Source organism: Nymphaea colorata, chromosome 12, assembly GCF_008831285.2.
Source record: "Nymphaea colorata isolate Beijing-Zhang1983 chromosome 12, ASM883128v2, whole genome shotgun sequence".
Lineage (NCBI taxonomy): Eukaryota > Viridiplantae > Streptophyta > Magnoliopsida > Nymphaeales > Nymphaeaceae > Nymphaea > Nymphaea colorata.
The window spans coordinates 4,794,306-4,815,874 of record NC_045149.1 but is presented as its reverse complement, the minus strand read 5'-3'; the positions used below and the strand labels follow the sequence as shown (position 1 = coordinate 4,815,874).

The 21,569-nt window shown below is 36.1% G+C and overlaps 1 protein-coding gene across 1 annotated transcript; it reads left to right on the top strand.

Annotated features, from left to right (window-relative positions):
- Positions 1–14,899: 14,899 nt before the first annotated feature.
- LOC116266004 (V-type proton ATPase subunit G 1-like) lies at positions 14,900–21,150 on the top strand. Its single transcript, XM_031647041.2, has 4 exons — positions 14,900–15,057; positions 20,332–20,424; positions 20,506–20,606; positions 20,678–21,150. Exons 2-4 carry the CDS (start codon positions 20,337–20,339, stop codon positions 20,819–20,821), a joined length of 333 nt encoding a protein of 110 aa, XP_031502901.1. The 5' UTR covers positions 14,900–15,057; positions 20,332–20,336; the 3' UTR covers positions 20,822–21,150.
- Positions 21,151–21,569: the final 419 nt, after the last annotated feature.

Below are 21,569 nucleotides of genomic sequence, written 5' to 3'. Positions count from 1 at the left end.
GAGTCAAATCGGTTTCAGCCTAATCAAATTCGAGTCACAGATGAATAACATAAAATGATTCTCCATATTGGGTTGACCTAGTAAGGGGCTGAGGTGACGCATCGAGTTGACGAAGTGAGTTTTAAATCACTGATCTTTTCTTACGTGGAGCTGAGCAGCTGTGATAGCTCAGCCTTTAAGAACTGTTGACAATAGACAAGGGGATCATAATGCGAGACCTAAGAAACATGAGAAAATTATTCAGACCAATACACGCAATCCAACTACTAGACTACTAGATCAGACAAACCGCAGCCAACATCTCACTTTATAGAAAAAAACAAAATTCAAATTTTGGGATGCCAAAGCTAACCGGTTTGTCATTGTTATTATTATTACTATAATCTTGGTCAACCAGGTCACTAGATGGTTCTCTCCCTGGCAAGAATATGTGCCTACGACATATTCTTGGGTCTGCCAAGGTGTTTTATGGTGCTTAAACCATGCTTTTGGATCTAGCGGACAGTTGACCGATGACAAGATATTTCTAGTTTTCTGACTATGTTCAATGTAGTGGTGCAAGTGAGTCAAGAAAGTTACTCTGCGGAATGCAAATTGAGTTTGAATCAAGATACAGGAAATTTCCACATCGAACTTGTTGTCTGCCTTATGGGGGCCCAATTTTATATTTTTAGATTACAAAAACATGAATCAGATCCAAATTTTATCTTAAGCAAAACAAACAGATATCCAACCTAAACTTTGCTTGAAGTACTAGTCAGATTTAGCTTATTGGGAGACTTCATCCAAAAGAAGTGTTCCCAAAGCACGGAAGCGATGGCCTGGTATCAAAGATGTTACAATGCCTTTGACTAACTGGTTGGGCTTTCATATGCATTCGAAACTTTCCAGAAATTTTAATGAATTTAAAACCAAATCCCAGTTTAATTGATTGCTTTGGGTTAGGATAAACAGTTTGATTTGATTTTTTATTTGGTTGCTGGGTATCTTTAAAACTTGTTTGGTAACTGGGTTCAGAAGGTTAGAGATATATAAATTTAGTGCCTTCTCATGTAACCACTGCAAAGTTCATGATGAAGCGGCTGGGGATCACTACTCTCTCCCCATGGAAGATATGATCCAGAAATGTTGTGCGGTTATGAGAAAAAAGAGTACTTGCAATTGGCTACTTAATAAGGGTGTCGTAACCTCTCGAACTGGTTTGAGGGTTGTGCTCCTCCCAATCCCATAAGCCGTGAAGAATTACCAACTACTAGCCTTGGTTTGGTGCTTGATTCCAAGTTCTTATAAAATTGTTGTAAGAGACAACCCTATGAGCCACAACAAGTAGGTTGTACTACCTCTTAGCGAAGACTTCGACTTGGAAAGGAGGGGAGAGAAAACACACACACTTCATATGTATCCAATGTTCGATTTTTTGGATCTACTCATTGTAAACAAAGATCACCATGTTTGATCAGTTGCATCATTGAGGAATGCATACGCTCCTGCAGAATTATACCATCTTATAATGTTGTCCAAGGTGCAACTAGTGACCTAGCACAATGGTAGATGAGAGGGGCAGTTATGTTGGTAGGGTTGCAAATGAGTTGAGTCTGGTGGAACTTCCATCAATTTTCTTTTTAACTGCTATACTGTATCAAACTTAAATCTGAACCTTTAATACATTAGTCTCCCCATATTCAAACCCATTAGCATTGATGACCAGTTTAGTCAATTCTGCTTCTTGAAATGCTAGAAGAATTTGAGATCAGACGGGGACGCCAGGTACTTTATGTTGAGATTGCCATGTAAATCTCTAACCAAAAGCAAAGTAATGCAAATCACCAGCCTTGATGATCAGAAGCCTTAATCTCTTTGATGTTGAGTCTAATGCACGTTTAGTTCTGGATTTTGGTCTTCATTATGTTGATTGTAGAGTTAGAAGTTAGGTTAGGGTTCCCAGCCTGTGTGGGATGGATGTAGTTGTTGGTTGGAATGAGTGCTTTCTTCATTCTAGTTTTGATCATATTTATGCATGCATTTTTCTGAATTTTTCGTAACTTGATAATTTCTTTTGCATCTCAATTCATGAATCGCATCATGCATATTCACATTGCAACTATGTTATGGAAGTACTTCTTGCATTTTATTAGGAATTAAGGTTTCCATAGAGGTCATCATGCATTGCACATGCATTCTTACCGAATTCTGGCAAGAGCATTAAGAGTTGTGGCCATGGAGGCCATTCTTCATGGAAGAAACCTACTGGAGAAACAAGGTGAACATAGGGATTAGAAGAATTTCGCATAGGTAGAGTGAGAAATATTGATTAGGCAAGTTTACTATAATGTAGCCCCAAAAACAAAAAGGTCAACTATCCACAGCCCTAATGGTCCTGGTTTTTTAAATTTTTTTTTTTTTTTTTTACTGCATCTTCTTCCTTCCCACCACCACCGGCTTCGCCACAGAGGAAAGGGGGAAGCACGGTGGCTTCCCCCCATGCCATCGTTGACCTGGCAGAGCCCCAGCGGTCCCGCCGATGATGGTAGGGGACCTGTCGAGGGCTCCACCCACGATGGGTGGAGGAGCTTCCCTCCACCCACGGCTAGGATGGGGGAGATCCGATGGCTTCCCCTTCCCACCATTCAGAGCGTGGGCGACGGGAGGGGAGACTCTTCCCTCTTTCCTCTTGTTGCCCATGCTCTTAATGGTGGGGGTACCAATGACGGGAGGGAGAAGCCATCGGGTCTTCCCCATCCCCTCCACCCACGATCATGGGTGGAGGAAGTTCTTCTCCATCCACGACCGTGGGTGGAGGGAAGGGGGGAGCTGCCAGCAGTGACAGTGAGAAAGAGGAGAGAGAGAGAGATAGAGGGAGGGAGGGAGGGAGGGAATAAATCTGAACCGTCCGATCTATTCGGACGGTTCAGATTTGATGTCCCCTGTTGTCCACTTTCAGTTTTTTCATATATATATATATATATATATATATATATATATATATATATATATATATATAATCAAAAAAGGTAACATACGTTTTTCTATATTAATTAGGTCTTACAACTTCAGCGTCAAGCAAATCTTAAATTTAATAAGATAAACAATTCCCTGTGTTTGATAGAACAAATCAAAATTGTCTTTCAAAATTACCAACACACAACAATAATTGCTTCACCACTCTCATATATGCATTGTTAGGTACGTCCCTGTTGTTTCTATCCATGCCTTTCATGCTTGCTTCTTGGCAGTTGATATTCTCTATGCAACTATTCTTCCTTTGCCAAATCAAAAAATTGTGAATCCAAAGATGGAGCAGCAACCAACCCAGACAATGACAATTACTAACAATATTCATATGATGTTAAACATAAAGAAAACCAAACATCAGAATCATGAGCTATTGAAATCAAAGGCACCCGGAGACTTTTCCAAAGACTACGAGCAACATCAAGTGCAACTTTTCCTTTGACATGAACAATGATGGACAATTTGTTAAAAAAAAAAAACATTTAGTAAAAAAAAAATACTTGAGAGTACTCTCTTTTTAGGCACGGTGGTTGTGGGATATTTCTTACACCCACCATTTAAGGAGGCTCAATGCAAGGAATCAAAAGAGAATACCCACTTATTTCTTCTGTAGCAAGAGAGGGCATCTGAAATAGGATTATTGGTACAACCCAAAGAACCAAGGAAAGAAAGGTAAACCTGAAAATAGAACTTCTCATCATAGTGCAAAGTCACTACCTAAAGATACACAATAGTTTCTCTGCCAGCTCTACCATAGATCAAACAAAATGAACAGAGTGAGTAGTATAGGGATTCAAGAGTCACTCGTGTTCTAGGTAATGAGGGTAAGTTATCTAATCTTTTTTCGTATCTTTGAAAAGGTTGTATTGTCACGGGAGATGGTGGCGGTCACTCAATTAGTCATGTTGGTGATGCACATATTCCCATGTCTAAAACCTCTCTTTTCTTATCTAATGTCCTCTTAAACCTAATATTCAAAATAATATAATTTTTGTTGTTAAACTTGTAAATATATGAACGCTTCAGTGGAATTTACTTCCTCTTTGTTTATGTCCAGGTCCTCTGAGTGAAGAGGACATTCGTTGAAGAGAAGTGACGAGGAAACATGTATATCTTCAAGGAAAATCTGTTCCTCTTGGGTTCTAGCTTTTCAATTGAAGCCAATGAAACCCTTCTTTCTTTGGAATGTTTTGTCTCTAAATCTGATCCATGTTTGTTAAGTGTTTATGGTTTGTCTCACTATAGTATGCCAGATCCCTAGCTGGTCGTTTGGGTCATTGTTGTTGTAGTTTTATTGAAAATTTGTATCTGATAGTCGTATTCTGAAGTTTAGTTTGGTTTCTCTTTCTAGAACAAGAAATGTTCCAGTGATGAACTATATAAGAATCATGTTTTTCATTTTTATTGTTATAATTAGGAGAGTTTTAGGACCTTTTGAAATTATCTATTTTGATGTTTAGGGGCCTGCACCCATTTCTTCAGTATCTAGAAGTTGATATCCTTTTGAAACCAAGAAATGTTCTAGTTATGACCTATGTAAGAATTATATTCTTCCTTTTAACGTTATAAATAAGAGTTTCATGACCTTTTTGAAATTATCTATTCCAATGTTTGGGGGCTTGCACTCATTTCTTGTTTATATGAAACTTGGTACTATGTTATATTCATTGATCTGTACTCTCTTTACACCTAGATATACTTATGAACCATACACATGAAGTATTTCAAATATTCTATGCATTCTATTCTATAGTAAAGTTAGATTTTCATGTGACTTATGAATTTCCAATGTGACAAGGGGGGGGGGGGGGGGGGGGAGAATATTCATCAAACAAATTTCATAGCATTTCTTTGAGATAATAGAATAGGGTGATAGATGTCTTGCCCACATAGACCTCAACAAAATGAAGTGACAGAGAGAAAACATTACTGCATAGTCGAGACTACTATAAGTGTATTACATGATAGCAATCATTCTATTAGCATTTGTTTATAGACTTTCACCTGCCTATGTCCATTCTAAAATAGAAGTTTCCTTATTATATTTTATTTGGACGTCATCTTGTTTATGATGAACTACATGTATTTGGTTGTATCTATGTACATATTGACTTGTCTTTATGGAAAACATTTCATGATAAAACTTCCAAGTGTAGGATAGTTGGATATACAAATGAATATAAAGGATGTCATTGTTATGATCCAGTTAAAAAACACATAAGAATCTCAAGGAATGTAGTGTTTGATGAGAATAATTTTGGGCTGAGTATTGTAGGTCTGGTAGAGACACCCGCAGTGGAAATCTATTGACTCTTGGATGAATGCAGACCTTTTGACAAATACAAAGGAATCATGTCAGACAAGTTGTTCTTTTTATAATGCAGTCCTCAACTAATATTCTATCAGATGCAACACATCCAATTGTCAAACATTTTTCTAGACAAGTATACACAAGAAGTAGGAATACATAAGAAAATAATGAGATAACAATGGCTGAAGCCTCGAGGAGAACAAATTGAATTCAACATCCTATTCAACAATGAGTTAACTAGGATAATTTTTCTCTAAATGTCAATTGTTCATCTCATAACTCACTAAACAAGATAAAGCTAGTTGTTTCAATCAAGCTGCCAAATCTTACTGATGGATGGAGGCCATGAATGAAGAAGTTGTAGCTCTTCATGAATGTCAGACATGGAAACTTGTTCTAAGGATAGAAAGAAAGAATGTTGTGGGATCTAAATGAGCTTATGAGATAAAACATAAACTTGATGAGAGCATTAAGAGATACAAAGTATGACTTATGGCTTGTGGATTTACACAACAATATGGGGAAGATTATGCCTTTAGCCTATAGTCAAGATGGGGAGTATTTATGCCATTATAAATCTTATAGTTGATTGAGAATGGAAGCTCAATCAAATGGATGTCAAGAATGTACTTTTGCATGGTGACTGAAAAGGGAAGTGCATATGAAGCAAACCCTTGTATATATAGAGAGAAATGCTTCCATTTGGGTGTCCAAGTTAAGAAAGTCTTTATATGGCTTAAAACGAGCTTCCATTCGTGTTTTGGTAGTTTTTTCATATAATTCAAGAATGTGGCTTTAGAAGATGTTCACTTGATCACTCACTGTTTCTTTATCGGTCAAAGGGTATCATTATTTTACTTCTGATATATGTTGATGATATTGTGAGCACTAGGAGCTCGAATGAATAGGTGCAAGAAGTGAAAGAATATTTGATAAAGGTTTTTTAAATAATAGATCTAGGAAGACTACAATAGTTTTTTGGAGTTGATGTAAATAGATGAGGGGATATGTCAACCCCCATGCAACAAAAGTACACTTTAGATCTTTTGGAAAAGGCATGTATGAAAAATTGTAAGCCAGTGAATACTCCAAGTGTGTTACATTAGAGATTAAATTCAGAAGATGGAGAGATTTATATCAATCCCACAAAATATCACACATTGTTACAATGTTATAGTACAATATATTTACTAGTCAGACATAATCTATGTAGTTAATCAAGTCTCTCAATTTATGCTTGTTTTAAGAGATGGTTACATGGAAGTTGTGAAACATATTTTAAGATACCTAAAACAAACCATTGGAGTGGGTTGTTTTATCATAAAATGGCAATGACAATGAATGATACAAGCTGACTACCTATACAGATGCATATTAAGTAGATGATCGAGATGAGAGGGGATCCATATCTAGGCATTGTACATTCATAGGTCAAAATTTGCGGAGTAGTTGAAAACAAAAGGCAATGACACGACCTAGTACAGAAGCTAAGTATAGATTGATGGATGCTGGGACAGTGGAAGTTACATGGATTAAACAATTTTTTAGCTAATTTGGGGAGAAAGATAGTTCAATCTTTATTATTCCATGACATTCAAAGTGCTATAAATATTGGTTTCAATCTTATTCAACATGGCAGGACAAAACCCATTGAAATTGACCAACATTTCACATACCCAAAAGGTGAACTTAAGGATATAAGGCATACCATGTAAGGACATTGGATCTGGTGGCAAATCTATTTAAGAAAGGATAAACAAGATATCAATTATATAGGGCCTACCATGTAAGTTATACATGATTCAAAACCATTAACAACTTCAGGAAGAGTGTTGAAATATAAGCTTTTGTCTAGGTCTAGATTGGATCTAGACACGGCCGATCTTGTCATCCTCCTATACTCAGGTGGTTTCCTTTTTATTTTAACATGTATTGTTTTCATTGATTAATGGTTCACTTGTATTATATTATCCATTAAAGGGTATATATATTCATGAGTGTAAAAGTGTTTTAATTTAATAGATTATGTTTGGAGGAGCCAATTGCCTCCCCATCCATTTTCACATCCCTCTCTCTTTATATTTGTTTTTTGTAAATCAAAATAGTGAAGGTTATCATGGAATGATATCATCAATTTTATAGAACTTGGTCCCATTGTCCAATATAAGACATCTCCTTGCATGCATCAAATAGGTTGTGCTTAGAGTATAGAAGACAAGGATCTAGTTGCAATATAATCAGGTTTAACTGCAGCCATAAGGAACTTCGAAGCTAACAATCACAAAGTAATTGCCATTAGCAGAAATTATTGAACTACTTGCACATCACAACACAACACACACATAGTAAAGATAACACATAAAAAGTAGAATGCATGCAAGTTAGATGCGCAATGTTGATATCACAAAATCTCTACACTTCATAATGTGTGTTAGAGTCAAAGCAAATTTTGGATAATGAGAAAACAACAAATAAATCTAAAAGTGCTCGCTATCTAGTTTGCTTACCAACTATTTAGTGAATGTGATAGCTGCAAAGAAAGAACAAGAGAATAATAGCATCAGTCCTCAAAGAGAAAATGGAACATTATGTCCTACAAATTAAATAAAATTTGGAACCAACAAGATTCATGTCATTCATCCATTTGGATAGAAATCACCATCTTAGGTTCTAACTCTACATATAGCAGATAATACCAGTTGTAGTAAAACCTTACAGTCTTAGGTGAGATAATCTTATACTAGCATATTATTGCTTTTATCTTCACACGTACACAAGAATATTGTAGAACAAGTAGAACCATTATTTTACCATCATTTATGGATAATTATAAATATCCAAGTTTATTCAAGCAATCACTAAATGAGAACCCAAAAATAGCGACAAACTATATTACACACTTGTTAAGACATTAATATTAATCATTTCCAAGGGATCATAAAAAGGGAACCAGATGCATTTTTAACCAATTTCCTCTACTTCTTTGTATATAAAGTTCAAAGCTTGAAAGTCGTTCCAACTTTTTGCTCTACGAAGATTTCAATGTTTGAGGTTTTACTAATTTAACTGATATACGCAAACCGATAAATTCTTATTTATTAAAAAATACAGAATTTATGTTCTTTCCCATATACTTTCAAAAAAGAACTTGGAAATGATACATACCTCTTAAAACTTCATGAACTTCAAAGCTCTTAGCTTAAGGATGAAATTCCGTGTTGCCTTGTTAATCTTGAACTTGATAAATGGATACTCAAACATTGAAATGTAAACTATAGCAATAACCTCCTCATGTTCCATAAAAGTGTTATTTTAAGAACTAATAATTCATAAGAGTATGCACCTTTTAAGCCAACATTTATCTAAAAATAATTAGAAACTCCACCTTGCAATATCAAAGTATCCTGAACTACATGAGAAGATAACACAAGTAGTTGAAGCCATTCATTGAAAAGCAAAAAAAAAAAAAAAAAAAAAACTCATTAAAATACTTTCTATTGACAATCTTGGGTTAAAACTCTCTCTCTCTCTCTACACACACACACATATTGTTTGAGTATAAACATTGTCTGTTTTTGCATCAGTTTGCAAACTCAAATAAAATCTTTCTAAGCAACAAGCACTGTTCCAAGGTTACAAGAGAACAAGTATACATTAGGGAGAAAAAGATGCTAAAAAACTATTATACATGAAAGGTGAAATATGTAGCACACAAATCATATTTTGAAGGTAGATTTAGGTAATTTGGGGAGTGAATATTGGCACCCTTTTGGCATTGAAGTTGCAACCTATAATACAATATTCCAAACCACTTTCATACCCAACAGTGGAAGTAGCATATTCCCTTGTAACAAACCAAATAATAACATTCTATGTTTATATATAAATCATATTTTACAAAAGATTTTCAAAAGCAAATACCATCTCTAATGTGGCTATGGATACTTAGCTTAGGCTCTTGCATGAGTCTAAGCTCACCTCTGGCCTACATCAAACTTGAAGTCGGGTATCTTTCATTTATTGATTTTTAATCTCATGAAGATATGTATGTATATACATGTTATATGCATATATGTGCACATGATGATTTTCCTCTCTCTTTCTATGTTTCTACATTTTATTTTACAAATTTTCATATACATATGAATGCATATATGCATGTGTTCTATTTTCTCTTTCTAGTATATATATATATATATATATATATTCCTCTTGTTCTTTCTCTCTATTTAAGTTTAAGACTTTATCTTCAAAAGGTTATACAAATATGTATACATACATATAGAAAATATATATCTCCTCCTATTTCAAAATCTTCTTTCTAGTGATCTTTGAAGTCTCTTTCTCTCGTTATTTTTATGAGAGTATTTCACTCTTTTCCATCCCTTTTAACATTTTTCTCTCATGGTTTTTTATATCTACCGACTTCACTAAGACAAAAAATCAAGTAATGACTCAATATTAGATTCATGTTTATGGTATACAACTCCAATCCATTTTCAAAAAATTTTCCTTCTTATATATGATATTTATCAAAACAAAAATCTTATATGTATGTTATGGTATGAATGCTCTTAGATGAATGTTATGGTATGAATGAATGATTTTTCTTTCCAATCATACAGGATCAATGCATTCATACATTCTCACCCACTTAATTTCACTTATGATGACAAGCATTTCTCCAAAAAAACTTAAGCAAGATGAGATGAAACTCTAATTAGGTGGTAACCAAATTAGAGCAAAATCTCAAACCTACTTAAAGTCTTAAGAAAACACTAAAGTGATTTAAAAATGATTTCCCAAGCTTTTCAAATGATATTTACTAATTCTACTTTTTCCCCAAAACATTTCACATTTTCAAACAACTCTTCAAGAATATTTTCAAAAGTTTGAAACACCAAACTTTTAATATTTTTCTACACCGCATATAGAATCAAAATGATGTTTAAGTTAAAACGAAATGCATCAATGATGAACATAGCCCTTGGATTGATTACCCTCGGTAAAGACGCCGAGAATGGTCGATGCTCGTACCGATGGGTGAATCTCCTTTCTTTCCTATTTCAAAAAAAAAACCTCATTTTTCTGGTGCACTCCAAAACCAACCAAAACTTTTGGGATGCAAACAATACATAATGGCAAGCAAACACCAATAAGCCAACAACGATACATGAATGTACATGTGCACCTTCACGTAGGCCCATTATTCATAGGCTAAGATAAATTGATTGAGCTCATACCTTCACTTAGGTTAGGCTTGCAACTGGAGCCCAGCTCAAGCTAGAACTTTGGGACAAGCAAAAGGTTGAACTGTATTATTTAAGATTTTGAGCATCTTTTTAAGATGCTTATTTTGTACTATGGAGAATAGCAATTGCACATACACCTATAAATCAAGATTGATCAGTTACCCTTGTGTGACATGGTAAAGCATAGGGCAGTTGTGTCTCATCACCATGTTCATTTTTTCTTTTTTCCTGTCAAAAAAAAAACTCAAATGAGAGAGAGAGAGAGAGATTATAGACAAGATCACATGACAGAAGCAAATAGAGGATTCCATGAATCCAACCTTGCACTTGTACAATGTGAAGGGAAAGGAGGCCTGTGAGATAGAAGAATGATAGATTGGAAAAACCAATAATGAGCTGGAAGGAATGGAAAGGGATGGGAAGGGAGGAGAATGGGAAGGCAATAGGGATCACAAACAAACAGTGATTGAAATGTAGACGTCCTTGAATCTACATTGAGCAAGGGAGATCTTACCCATTAGGTTTTGTCCCTCAATGCCTATGTTGTGTTGACAACAAATGCATCAAGAGGAGGAAAACACCTTGGGCTAGTCTCTCGAAGGAGGAAGAAGATGTCAGGAATAGGAACAGGACGTCAGGAATATATTGTTATAGGAGGAAGACATCAAGAGCACAATTTGGCAGGTGGGAGGGTGAAAAACCTCACGAGAAAGGGGTTTTTATAGGAACTAAGTGAGGTCATGCTGGTTAAATATGCACTTAGAATAGGAATTAGGGCTTGCACATTCGTTGTGGCCCTATGTGCAGCTACAACTATGGCAAAAGCCCCACACCTTATGTTTTAGGAGGTTTTCTAATAGCCTAGTCTTTTTTTTTTTAGGAAATATCATTCATAAGGGGGACAAGCGATCATTCATGAATATTGTAGACATCCCCATCAATGGTGCCATCATTGCCATGGGCCCCACCTCGGAATGTTATCTGCCTATATTATTTGTCAACTAATATGCATGAGATATGAAATATCTCAATTAAGGTTTTCATTTGATCACTAAAGGTATTGCTTCCTAAAATAGCTTGTTCTAGATCCTTCCTTCAGATCACACCAAAAATGAGAAGTTCATAGGGGCGTGGATATGAACATAACTTCATTCAATACATCATTGTAACTTGAAACCTTAGTTATTATTTTTTGGTGTTAAACACTGTTGTCTTAAATATTTCATGTTATATATATTTGTTATGAAAGTTTAAGAACGATCTACTGATGTATGTCCGATCAGAATTGAAACAATCATCAATTGCAAAAAAAAGAATTATAAATTTTTGCCAATGTTTGGATTAGCATCGGTTATACAGTTAATGACATTTTGTTTGGTGTCAGTATAACAACCCGACCCACTCTTGAACTCGAGTCCCTGATTTGACGGATCCCAACCCGCCCCCTAGCAGTTTTGGCTACAAACCTAAAAAGACTAGGAACTAGGACAATCATCTCATTAATGACCCCCTTTATAAACCCTTGAAGATTCCTCACAATCTTCAATACGAGACTAAAAATTTGGGGCGTTACAATCCACCTCCCTTAAGGCACATGCGTCCGCGCGTGTGGGAACCTAGGTCCGAGTGTTGAAACTACTTTGATACTATTATAACAACCTGACCCACTCCTGGACTCGGGCCCCTAATTCGACAGATCCCAACCCGCCCCTAGCAGTTTCTACTCCAACCCTAAAAAGGCTATGAACCGGGACAATCATCTCATTAATGACCCCCTTTATAAACCCTTGAAGATTTCTCACAATCTTCAATATAGGTCTAAACATTTGGCTTAAAGAGGTCGTCGGTCACACTTTCACCAATGTTTAATTACACATTATTTATACTATGACTTAGGTCTACATGCACGTCAATAATAATCCTTATTGATGCTTGTCGAGGATTATTGCTTAAGTGTTCCTACTTGTCGGTAATAATTTGAGTGACATCTTCTGAATGTTGTAATAATTTCCTCACCGACATTCAGCACACATCAGTAAACAAGATCACCTACATGTAGACCAAATATGTCGGTCAAAATTTTCACCAACAAAGTTTTTACCGATGCTTGGGAAAATGTCAGTAAAAATTTTGCCAACACTTGTCCGAACTTTACCGACGTTTTTTGTAGTACCAAGTCTAGAGTTGAAGCCAAGATCTTTGCCATAGATGGGCCGAACAATTGAGGGACTCACTTTCCCAAGGGCCAATAAATTTTATAAAAAAATTTACAAGGAGCGAAATAAAATTTTCAAAACATTTAGCATATAAATTTTAAAATTTCAGGGGGGAGATGGCCCCTACCAGTCACCTTCCCTCTCCCTCCCTCACCCCACCCCACCAACACCCCCACCAAAAAAAAAAAAAGAAACAAAAGCTTCCTCAAAAACAAAAATTTTCATGATTTGTGGGATTTATTTTAAAAAAGTTTTCAGTTCAATTTTGATTTGAAACATCAACAACAATTAGTCAATGTATCTGGAATCTCCAGGCAAAAATTGGATTTCATTTGGTATGGTTTTTGTGACTAAATTGTTCACCAGTTTTCTAATAGTCACAAAAAGTAGGATAGAACAGTGTTTGTTTTCAGAATTCGTGACAGTCATATCTTTCAAATTATAGTGGATATTTCATTTTTGTGAAATGTGATGTTTTCTTCGATGTGCCAGGAATACACTACTATATTCCTTTATTGAATTTGGATAGTCTTTGCCCACTATCCTATGTTATAATTGCAAATCTGTCCAAAATGTTGTTTTCTACACAATATTGGGGTGCTTTAGTATTTTCTTTTGTTCAACTCTATTTTTGTCATCTGGCATAGAATTCCAAGCCTTTGTCCTGCAAGTTTACAGCCTAACTTGATCTAGGAATCATTAGTTTATGTCATTTCATGGTTTTGTTTATGACTTATAAGTAGTTTATGTGGAAGTAGTTACATATAGGGGGTACATGGTGAGGCAAGTTGCAGTAAGTAAGTTTATTTTCTGGTTTCCCTTAGTTTTTTTTTGTTTTAGTATTGTCATAACTTAGTCTGGTTTGTGAAACCACCATGTTAAGCATTATGTGCTCCCCAATCTACCTGGTGCTTGGGAATTAAGTCACATGGGTGCTTCGATAAGGTCCACATACTTGTGTCGTTGTACCTATACCCAAAATAGGTACTCAAACACAACGCGGTACTTTCTAAATTGAAACTGATTGAAATTGTATAATTTACTTGATTTGATTTTTTTCAACTTGTTTTCATTTGTTTTAGATTTATTGTTCATTAACATGTAATGCTTTTATTTATATCACTTGTTTATTTAATGTTGCTTTTATTTTGTTTTTTTTTGTGTTATTTTGCGTACATACATATATGCATCTTGTTGTACCCTTGTACCAACATTTTTAAAAATTGTTGTCGGTACCCATACTTGAACTGTACTCGTACCAATGTGACTTAGCGTGAAGGCCACACCATTGCTTAGCCTCTAGCTAGGCTGTCCCTCCATACTGGAACTATACCTTTGCCTACTATGTGGCTGTGGCTAGATGTATGGCTATATCCCTAAATAACTTTCACCTTGCCCTCTTGTAAGTGTGGTGAGGTGTCATCAGCTTGGCCTTCACATGAGGTTAACAACCCACCATCCAAAAAAAAACCCAAAGGTCCCTCTGTTCCCTCTCTCTTTGTTGGGTGAAAGGGTGTTTGATGAGGCCAGAATTATGGAATTATAGGATTAAAACTCTCATTTTTTATGAAATGGGAATTGTGTTATCAAACAAAGGATCTTCATTTCAAAATTATAGGCTCATTCTTGAATTAAAATTCTTGAAGTGTGATCTATTCTAGGGGGTCAGAATTATGATTTCAGAATTTTAAAATTTTAGAATTTTTTCATATCTCTTTAGGGATCATGCCATGATTTATTCATCTATTCGAGAATTTTCATTCATGCTTTATCAAACACATCAGTTTCAATTTTAAAATCAAAATTCCAAACTATCAAACACAAAGGAAAACTAAAACTGGAATTTATGTTCCAATTTCAATTTGAAGTGGAATTTTATTTCTATAATTTTAATTCTAAAAATCAAAACTCAAAGTCGTCAAATGCCTCCTAAATGCTGTTTTTTACAGTTTAAAAACGTAGTGCCCATTAACCTTCAAAATCAATGAGGCTGTTGCTGGGTTTCAGCATTGGTTGCACACCGCATCGAAAAACACGACGACCTAAACGCTCTACAGATTTAAATCGGATCGGATATCTGATCCGAACGCACTGCACATGGTGCCGCTTCAACCGGTGGTCGCGTCCACAGACGGATAAATGACGGGGTGGTGGTGTCCATCCTCGTGGACTTTGTTGTCTCCTTGTAGCGCGTGACGCCACCGCCCACCTCTTCCTTGTGAAACTCTCTCTTTCAATCGATCGAACGGGGAAGCGTGACTGCAAGGTTAGTGCTTTCTTGGATACCCGCCCGGATGCTGTTTCTTCCCTATTAGTTTGTGCTTTCGAATCTCATGATTGTTTTTTCGGCTTCGGCTCTCCTTGATCTCCGTAGCGAGTGGCAGAGAGTAATGGAAATAGTAAAATTTGTTGTTCGCTTTTAGTTTGCGGTCATACGGATCTGGATGAGACTAGAAGCAGCTAATTGGTTGTTGAATTTAAGATGTCCTGTTTGGGATGTTCATTGGTGATGTGATGATTGAAAGCATGGGGAATAGTACTTCTGTTGTCTATGTGAGCCTGGTCTAATTGACAATTGTGGTTTATGGATTCTGGTAAACTGGAGATGGCTCAAGTTCGGTCTTGGTGTTAGACAGTGTTCTCTTTTCATTGTTTCTAGTTGGTTATTTCTTTGCTTTCGGTTAGATTTTCAGCATGTGACATTTTTGTCAATGTTTCTACCGTACATTTTTGTATCTGAAATATGAATTACCATGTATTTTTTATATGGCTTTTGCTGCATTTTTCTCTCAACGTCTACCCCGTTTAGTTTGCATTTTGGGTTCCGTAAATGTCGGACACGCAAGATCAAGTTTTGACATGCTTGTTTTCTATGAACGGGGGGTGCTTGTGGTGTTGGTGAGTCTTCTTATTTCATTTCAAGTTTTCAAGTTTTTTACTGCACAAACATGAAGCAGGTGTGTTCTTGTTACCTGGTGCATTTATTTTCTTCGAGAGGTGGTACATCTGTACAAAAAGGTCCTTCGTGTCTTTGCCGCTGTACTTTTATTAAACGTTTTGTAACTTCAAATCAGCATTGTAGTAATCGTCCTAAATCAGCTTATTCAAATTGAATTGGTGCTAAATCGATTTGATTTGTCCACCGATTCAAGGTGTTCTCATATACGATCTTTTTTTATTATTTTAAAGTTCTCTTATTTTAGTTATTTTTAAAATTTTCCGTTTACTTTTTCAAAAAATGTATATAATAACATTCTTTGTTGATGCTAACCAATTCAGCTGCATTTGCTGATTCAGTGAATCAGCGACCTGACTGATTTGATTCAATTTATGATTTTTACAACACCGGTTCAAATTATATCTAAATGGGCACAGATGTTTATCTGTGGGCTCAATGTTTTGGCCCTTTGGGTTAATTTTTGGATCTTATACTGGCCAAAATGATCCCATTTCGTCTGAATGTGTTTAGAGGGTCAGATGCAGGGACTGAATTATGATCTGTTGGGAAGATTAGTTCCAGTATCTTGATTGGAGCCAGTTGATGTGTGCATGTGAGTATTTTAGAATGACAAGTCAGCAAATTAAGTTTCTCAATGAGTAAATTCATTACAGTCTTGATAGTAGCAAATTAATAAAGAACAGATAGGTGGTGAATAATTAATCACTTACCTTCATATTTCATAGATTCATACGAAGTAGGTTGACCATTGTTTTCCAATGACGTCTTTTTCTTTCTTGGTAAACCTTACAGAATCATTCTCAAATCTAGACTACGTATGAAAATATGTGTAAGTTTGATTTTTTTCAAGAAACCACATTTTGGTTCCTAATTGAAGTGGCTAGATGTAAAATTCAACTCTGAGCATGTTCTCGTACATTATTCATTTTTTCTTCTTCCCAATTTAAAAAATGTGACCTTGAATGGTATGGCAATTTCTACAGCTCTAACTTGAAAGCTTTATTATAATGTATAAGCTTCAAAAGTTGAACATGCATCCATGGTTCATCTAGATATAAAGCATCTGCCAAAAAAAATATTCTTGCATCTGTTGGTGCAGTTTGTTTATCACGAACTGTTCTTGACAGCATCGTGTGATACTAACCATAGTTTGTGTAATGTACATTGAGTAAAAAAACCAATAGGATCTACTTCACCTTGTTTTGTAATATCTGATGGGTGTAGTTTGTCAATTATTAATATGTTGCTCAGTATTGTATGCTGATGCTATTAATGTGTTACGGTTTTACTTAGTTACCTTCAGGTCAATTTGAACATGTTATGAATCAAATAATCTGTAGGGCCTAATAGATGTGAGTTAACTGCTTACGGTAGTCTACCCTAATGCTGATGTTTGCAGTTTGTATGATGGTCCTATATTCATAAGTTGGACACTGAATGCCTATAAAAATGTGGTCCATGGTGTTGTTGTCTAGATGACTTTTTTTTTTTTGGTTAATGGTTGCATTCTTTTCCGTGGTTATGCAAATAATGCTGCAGGTAATACATGTCATCGATGAAATATTCTTCACTAAAGAGAAGATTGTGCAACAGTGGTCATGTCAAAATAGCATGTGTTAGTGACTTTAGTTGATCTCCAGCTAATCTGGGTGAAAACGTAACATGTTATGGAGGCAAAATATGATTTGAAGGCTAAGTCACTCGGGTGCGCCAAATATGGTGGTGGACCAGCGTCATGCGGGTGCCGCTGACTGCACCCTTTCTTCTTTCCTCTTGTTTTTCTTTTTCCTTCTATATCTCCCTCTTCTCTCTCTCCTCCCCTATTTTATTTAATAAAACTTTGAATATTGTATGAGATTAAGATAACCTTGATAAAAAAAAAATTAAATATAGACAAATAAATTTACTTATATAACAGATAACATATATATATATATATGTGTGTGTGTGTGTGTGTGTGTGTGTGTGTATGTATGTATGTATGTATACTTATATTTATATGCTATCGCTGACTTGCACCCAATTTTTTTTTAACTTGCCGCATTCCGCACTAGCACCAGCACCCGCACCCATGTGCAATAGTTTGAAGGGCGTAGAAGAAAAAGTATTGCTTTCCAGGAATTAGGTGTTTGCACCACAATGTTTCTGAGTTCACCCTCTATCTTTTCGGTTCCACATTGATTTTGATAGAACCAATTCCTGTTACCCATGTAGCGTGTTGCTCATAGAAGAAAAATACCTTAAACAGGCTAATATGCTTGTAGCTAGTGCTTAAAATAAACATGGACAAAATGAAAAGGATGTCCTTTTATCATGCAATTTAAGAAGGGAAGAGCAATTTTTTTTTCTTTTAAAGTATCCATCCTACATCAATATGTCCCCTTTTTTAAATAGTTCAAATTGTTTTTTTCACTTACTCAGATTTGTGGTTTGTCCCTTGTATGATTTGCATTGGAGCTTTCTTACGTGGAAACAACTAAAAGGGTGCCACACCCTTTTGGACACTAAAAGACTTTGGAGCATCCATGGGACATGTTTTCGACATGGTTAAAGGCTTAATGCCATAGGTGGTGTAGTCAGTGTACCCTGTGCCATTCTTTTGCCCAATTTTGATCTTAGTCAACTTTGACCAAGTCCAGTTGTGTATTTTTTTTTTCCAAAACCGTTAAAACTTTTTTAGCTTTCATGTTTCTTTTTGTATCATTGCATTTGCCAACATTATGAAAATTGTCGGGCTGATACACTTTATTTGCCAACAAAGGGATAAGGAGGCTAAAAAAGTAATCTTTATTTTAAAATTAGTTTTTTTTTTTTATGGCTACACTGCCCAATTCACGCCGATATGCATCAGACAGTACATATTGATGGTACTGGTTCCTATATGATTCAGAAGCCTATTGTTAATATTGTTTTCTGGACACTTGTATATATACATATATATTTTGCCATTAAAATATCTAGCCATCTAATGGCTGTCCAAATGTATGGCCGTCAAGTTCTGACAGTTTTAGACAAATCCAACCATATAAATCTAGTTGGTTTGTCTAAAATTGTCACTGAAATTCGATCTGCAAATTAGATTTTATAAAGGTTAAAGAATCAACCGTCTTAGGTTGTTTGGTTGTAAAATCCAATTTACACATTGAGAAATCATTTTTTTTTTCCCATATGTTTTTGGACATTTTGACCATATCTGTATAGATTCTGAAGAAACCAGCAGAATAGCCTAATAGCCATATGTTGGACAGCTAAAATTAATTTCCCTTCATATATACACACACACACGCACTCACTCATATCCCCTGGAGCCCATGTCTGGAAACATACTCAAGCCCTGGAGCTTCTTAGCTAAATGAAAGTACTTTACCATCTAACCATTTTTCAGCTTCTCAGCCCACTTGTTGTAGATATTTGTGGGTGGAACACTTTGTCTAGAACATTCTGTGAAAACATTCATATCACAGCTGCAGATTCTGAAGGATTTTCGTACCTGAGCTTGATGCCTGCTTCTGCCAGCCTGGTGACAAATTGAGGTTTTGATCGTTGGTGGTCATTAATTTGTTATGACTGCTAGGTTCCATGTCTTGTTGTACCTTTCAGTTACATCTATTCCAAGGAGTTTAGGCATGCGAGTCACTGGTTGTATATAACAAGGCAAAACCGTTTTTTCAGTTTCCAGATTCTGTATTTAATACTTAAACAGAGTGGTCATGAATAATCATCTAGCTTGGCTGTTAATTTTTGTACCTGCTTATTTTATGGTGTTTACATTTTTCTTCCAGTGTCTTTCCACACCATTGATCAATTTTAGGCTTTTAGTTCTATAGGTCTGTTCTGTTGATTGTGTGAAAAAGTAAGACGGCACATAATGTGAAATCTGACTTTTACACAATCTCTCTCTCTTTCTCCCTCCACCCTCCCCCACTTTCCTTTCTCTCTCCTTGCATTCCTTTCTGTCGTTTTCAGTGAGGGGTGGCTTATTATATGCATACATTAGAATGTGTACTGCTTTCTTCTTCAGTATAAGCTCACAAGCCAACACACAGGTGCTTATTAACGAGTTTCAGAAGGGGTTTATTTGGATAGTGAATGAATTGTGTATGTGACACGGTTGTTGAATTCTGCAATGTAAACTCTGACCAATTACTCTTTGGGTTGTGTTCCCATCCGGGTCTCCTTTCCTTTTCTTGGTTAGGCTTCTCTGTTTCTTTTGTGCTTTAAATTTCATCAGGGTTCAAGTTTCTGATATTAGTTCGTTTTCGGCATTAAACTGTAGTTTCATCTGTAGTCTGGTAAACAGTGAACTGGCACTCGAAGACTCTCTTTTTTTCCTGAATGGAATTCCAGCCAAGAAAGCTAGACGGCAAAAAGTAAAGCAAATTCAGAAGTTTGTAAAGATCTAACTGCTAAACGGCAATTCCGTTGTGTGACTGCTACTCTTATTTATTCGCTGACCTTTTTTTCTCCCATACTTTTTTTAAAACCTTTTAGTGGCTTTCTCATAATTTCTTAGATATTCCTTTTTCCTATTATTATTTGTTTTTATTGGTGATTCAACACTGGGGAAACCATCTTTTGCAGAAATTATGGATTCCAGTAGAGGTCAAGGAGGAATTCAGCTTTTACTTGCTGCAGAGCAGGAAGCTCAGCACATCGTTAATGCTGCTAGGGCTGGTAAGATCTCGTCTTGTTTATCTGTAAGGTGAGTGTTTTTAAGGAAATGCTGCTAATTTCTCGAGGTTGTTTTGTCTCTAGCAAAAATGACTAGGCTTAAACAAGCAAAAGATGAAGCTGATAAAGAAATTGCACAATATCGGGCTCACATGGAGGCTGAATTTCAGAAGAAAATTGCAGAGGTATAATGCCGACTATTTTTTGAATCTTGCATACAATACCAGCATTCTGATCTCTTTCCCACAACAAACAGAGCAGCGGTGACTCTGGAGCTAACGTTAAACGCCTCGAGCAAGAAACTGAATCAAAGATCCATAATCTGAAAGAAGAGGCTTCGAGGATATCACATGATGTGGTTCACATGCTTCTCAGGCATGTCACGAGCGTGAAGAACTAAGTATGAGCTTTTGAATCATTCACTGACACGACATCAAGCTTGGAATCTCCCATGCTGGATGGACCTGTCTCGGAAGTCAATTTCTTGGCATGTATTGGTGGTATCTCTCGGATGAAGTTTTTTAGTTTGCTTTGTGCTTTTCTTAACGAATGGTCTGCTAGATTTCAGAATTCTGCATATAAATGTAAACGCGGTATCCCCTACTTTCAATAATTTGGCTGTTCAGAGAAAATATAGTGCGGATGATAAGCCTTGTGTGTTGTGATTGATGAGTTTACGTCAGACCTTTTTGAATAAATTTATAGGTTCCTGCTGCCATTTCGGTATCAGTCGTCGAATTTTGTCACTTAAAAACTTTGGTCTGGCGTATTCATTCCTCGATATTTATTTTGAAGAAAAAATGTGAGCCCATGATAGTGCAAAAAGAGAAGGGTGTCAATTTTAATGAAGCGGTAAGAAAATAGAAGCCCGGGTTTTCCAGAAACAGATCTTGCCGGTACTTTGACAATGATGACTCGGAAGGATTAAGAACCTGAGCCCCTTAGAAGTTTGGGGTGGACACTGTTCAGGCCAAGCTTGAGGAGATGGAGAGTACATATGATGATGGTTCTCCAAATTAAAAGTAGTGATAAGAATATAGATTTCAATGCTGACTTCCGCAAGGTTTAGAGAGCGATGACAACCTAGAAGATCTGGGTAGGAAATTTGTGAAGTTGGATAGCGAAAGAGATCTGAATGCACTACTTGC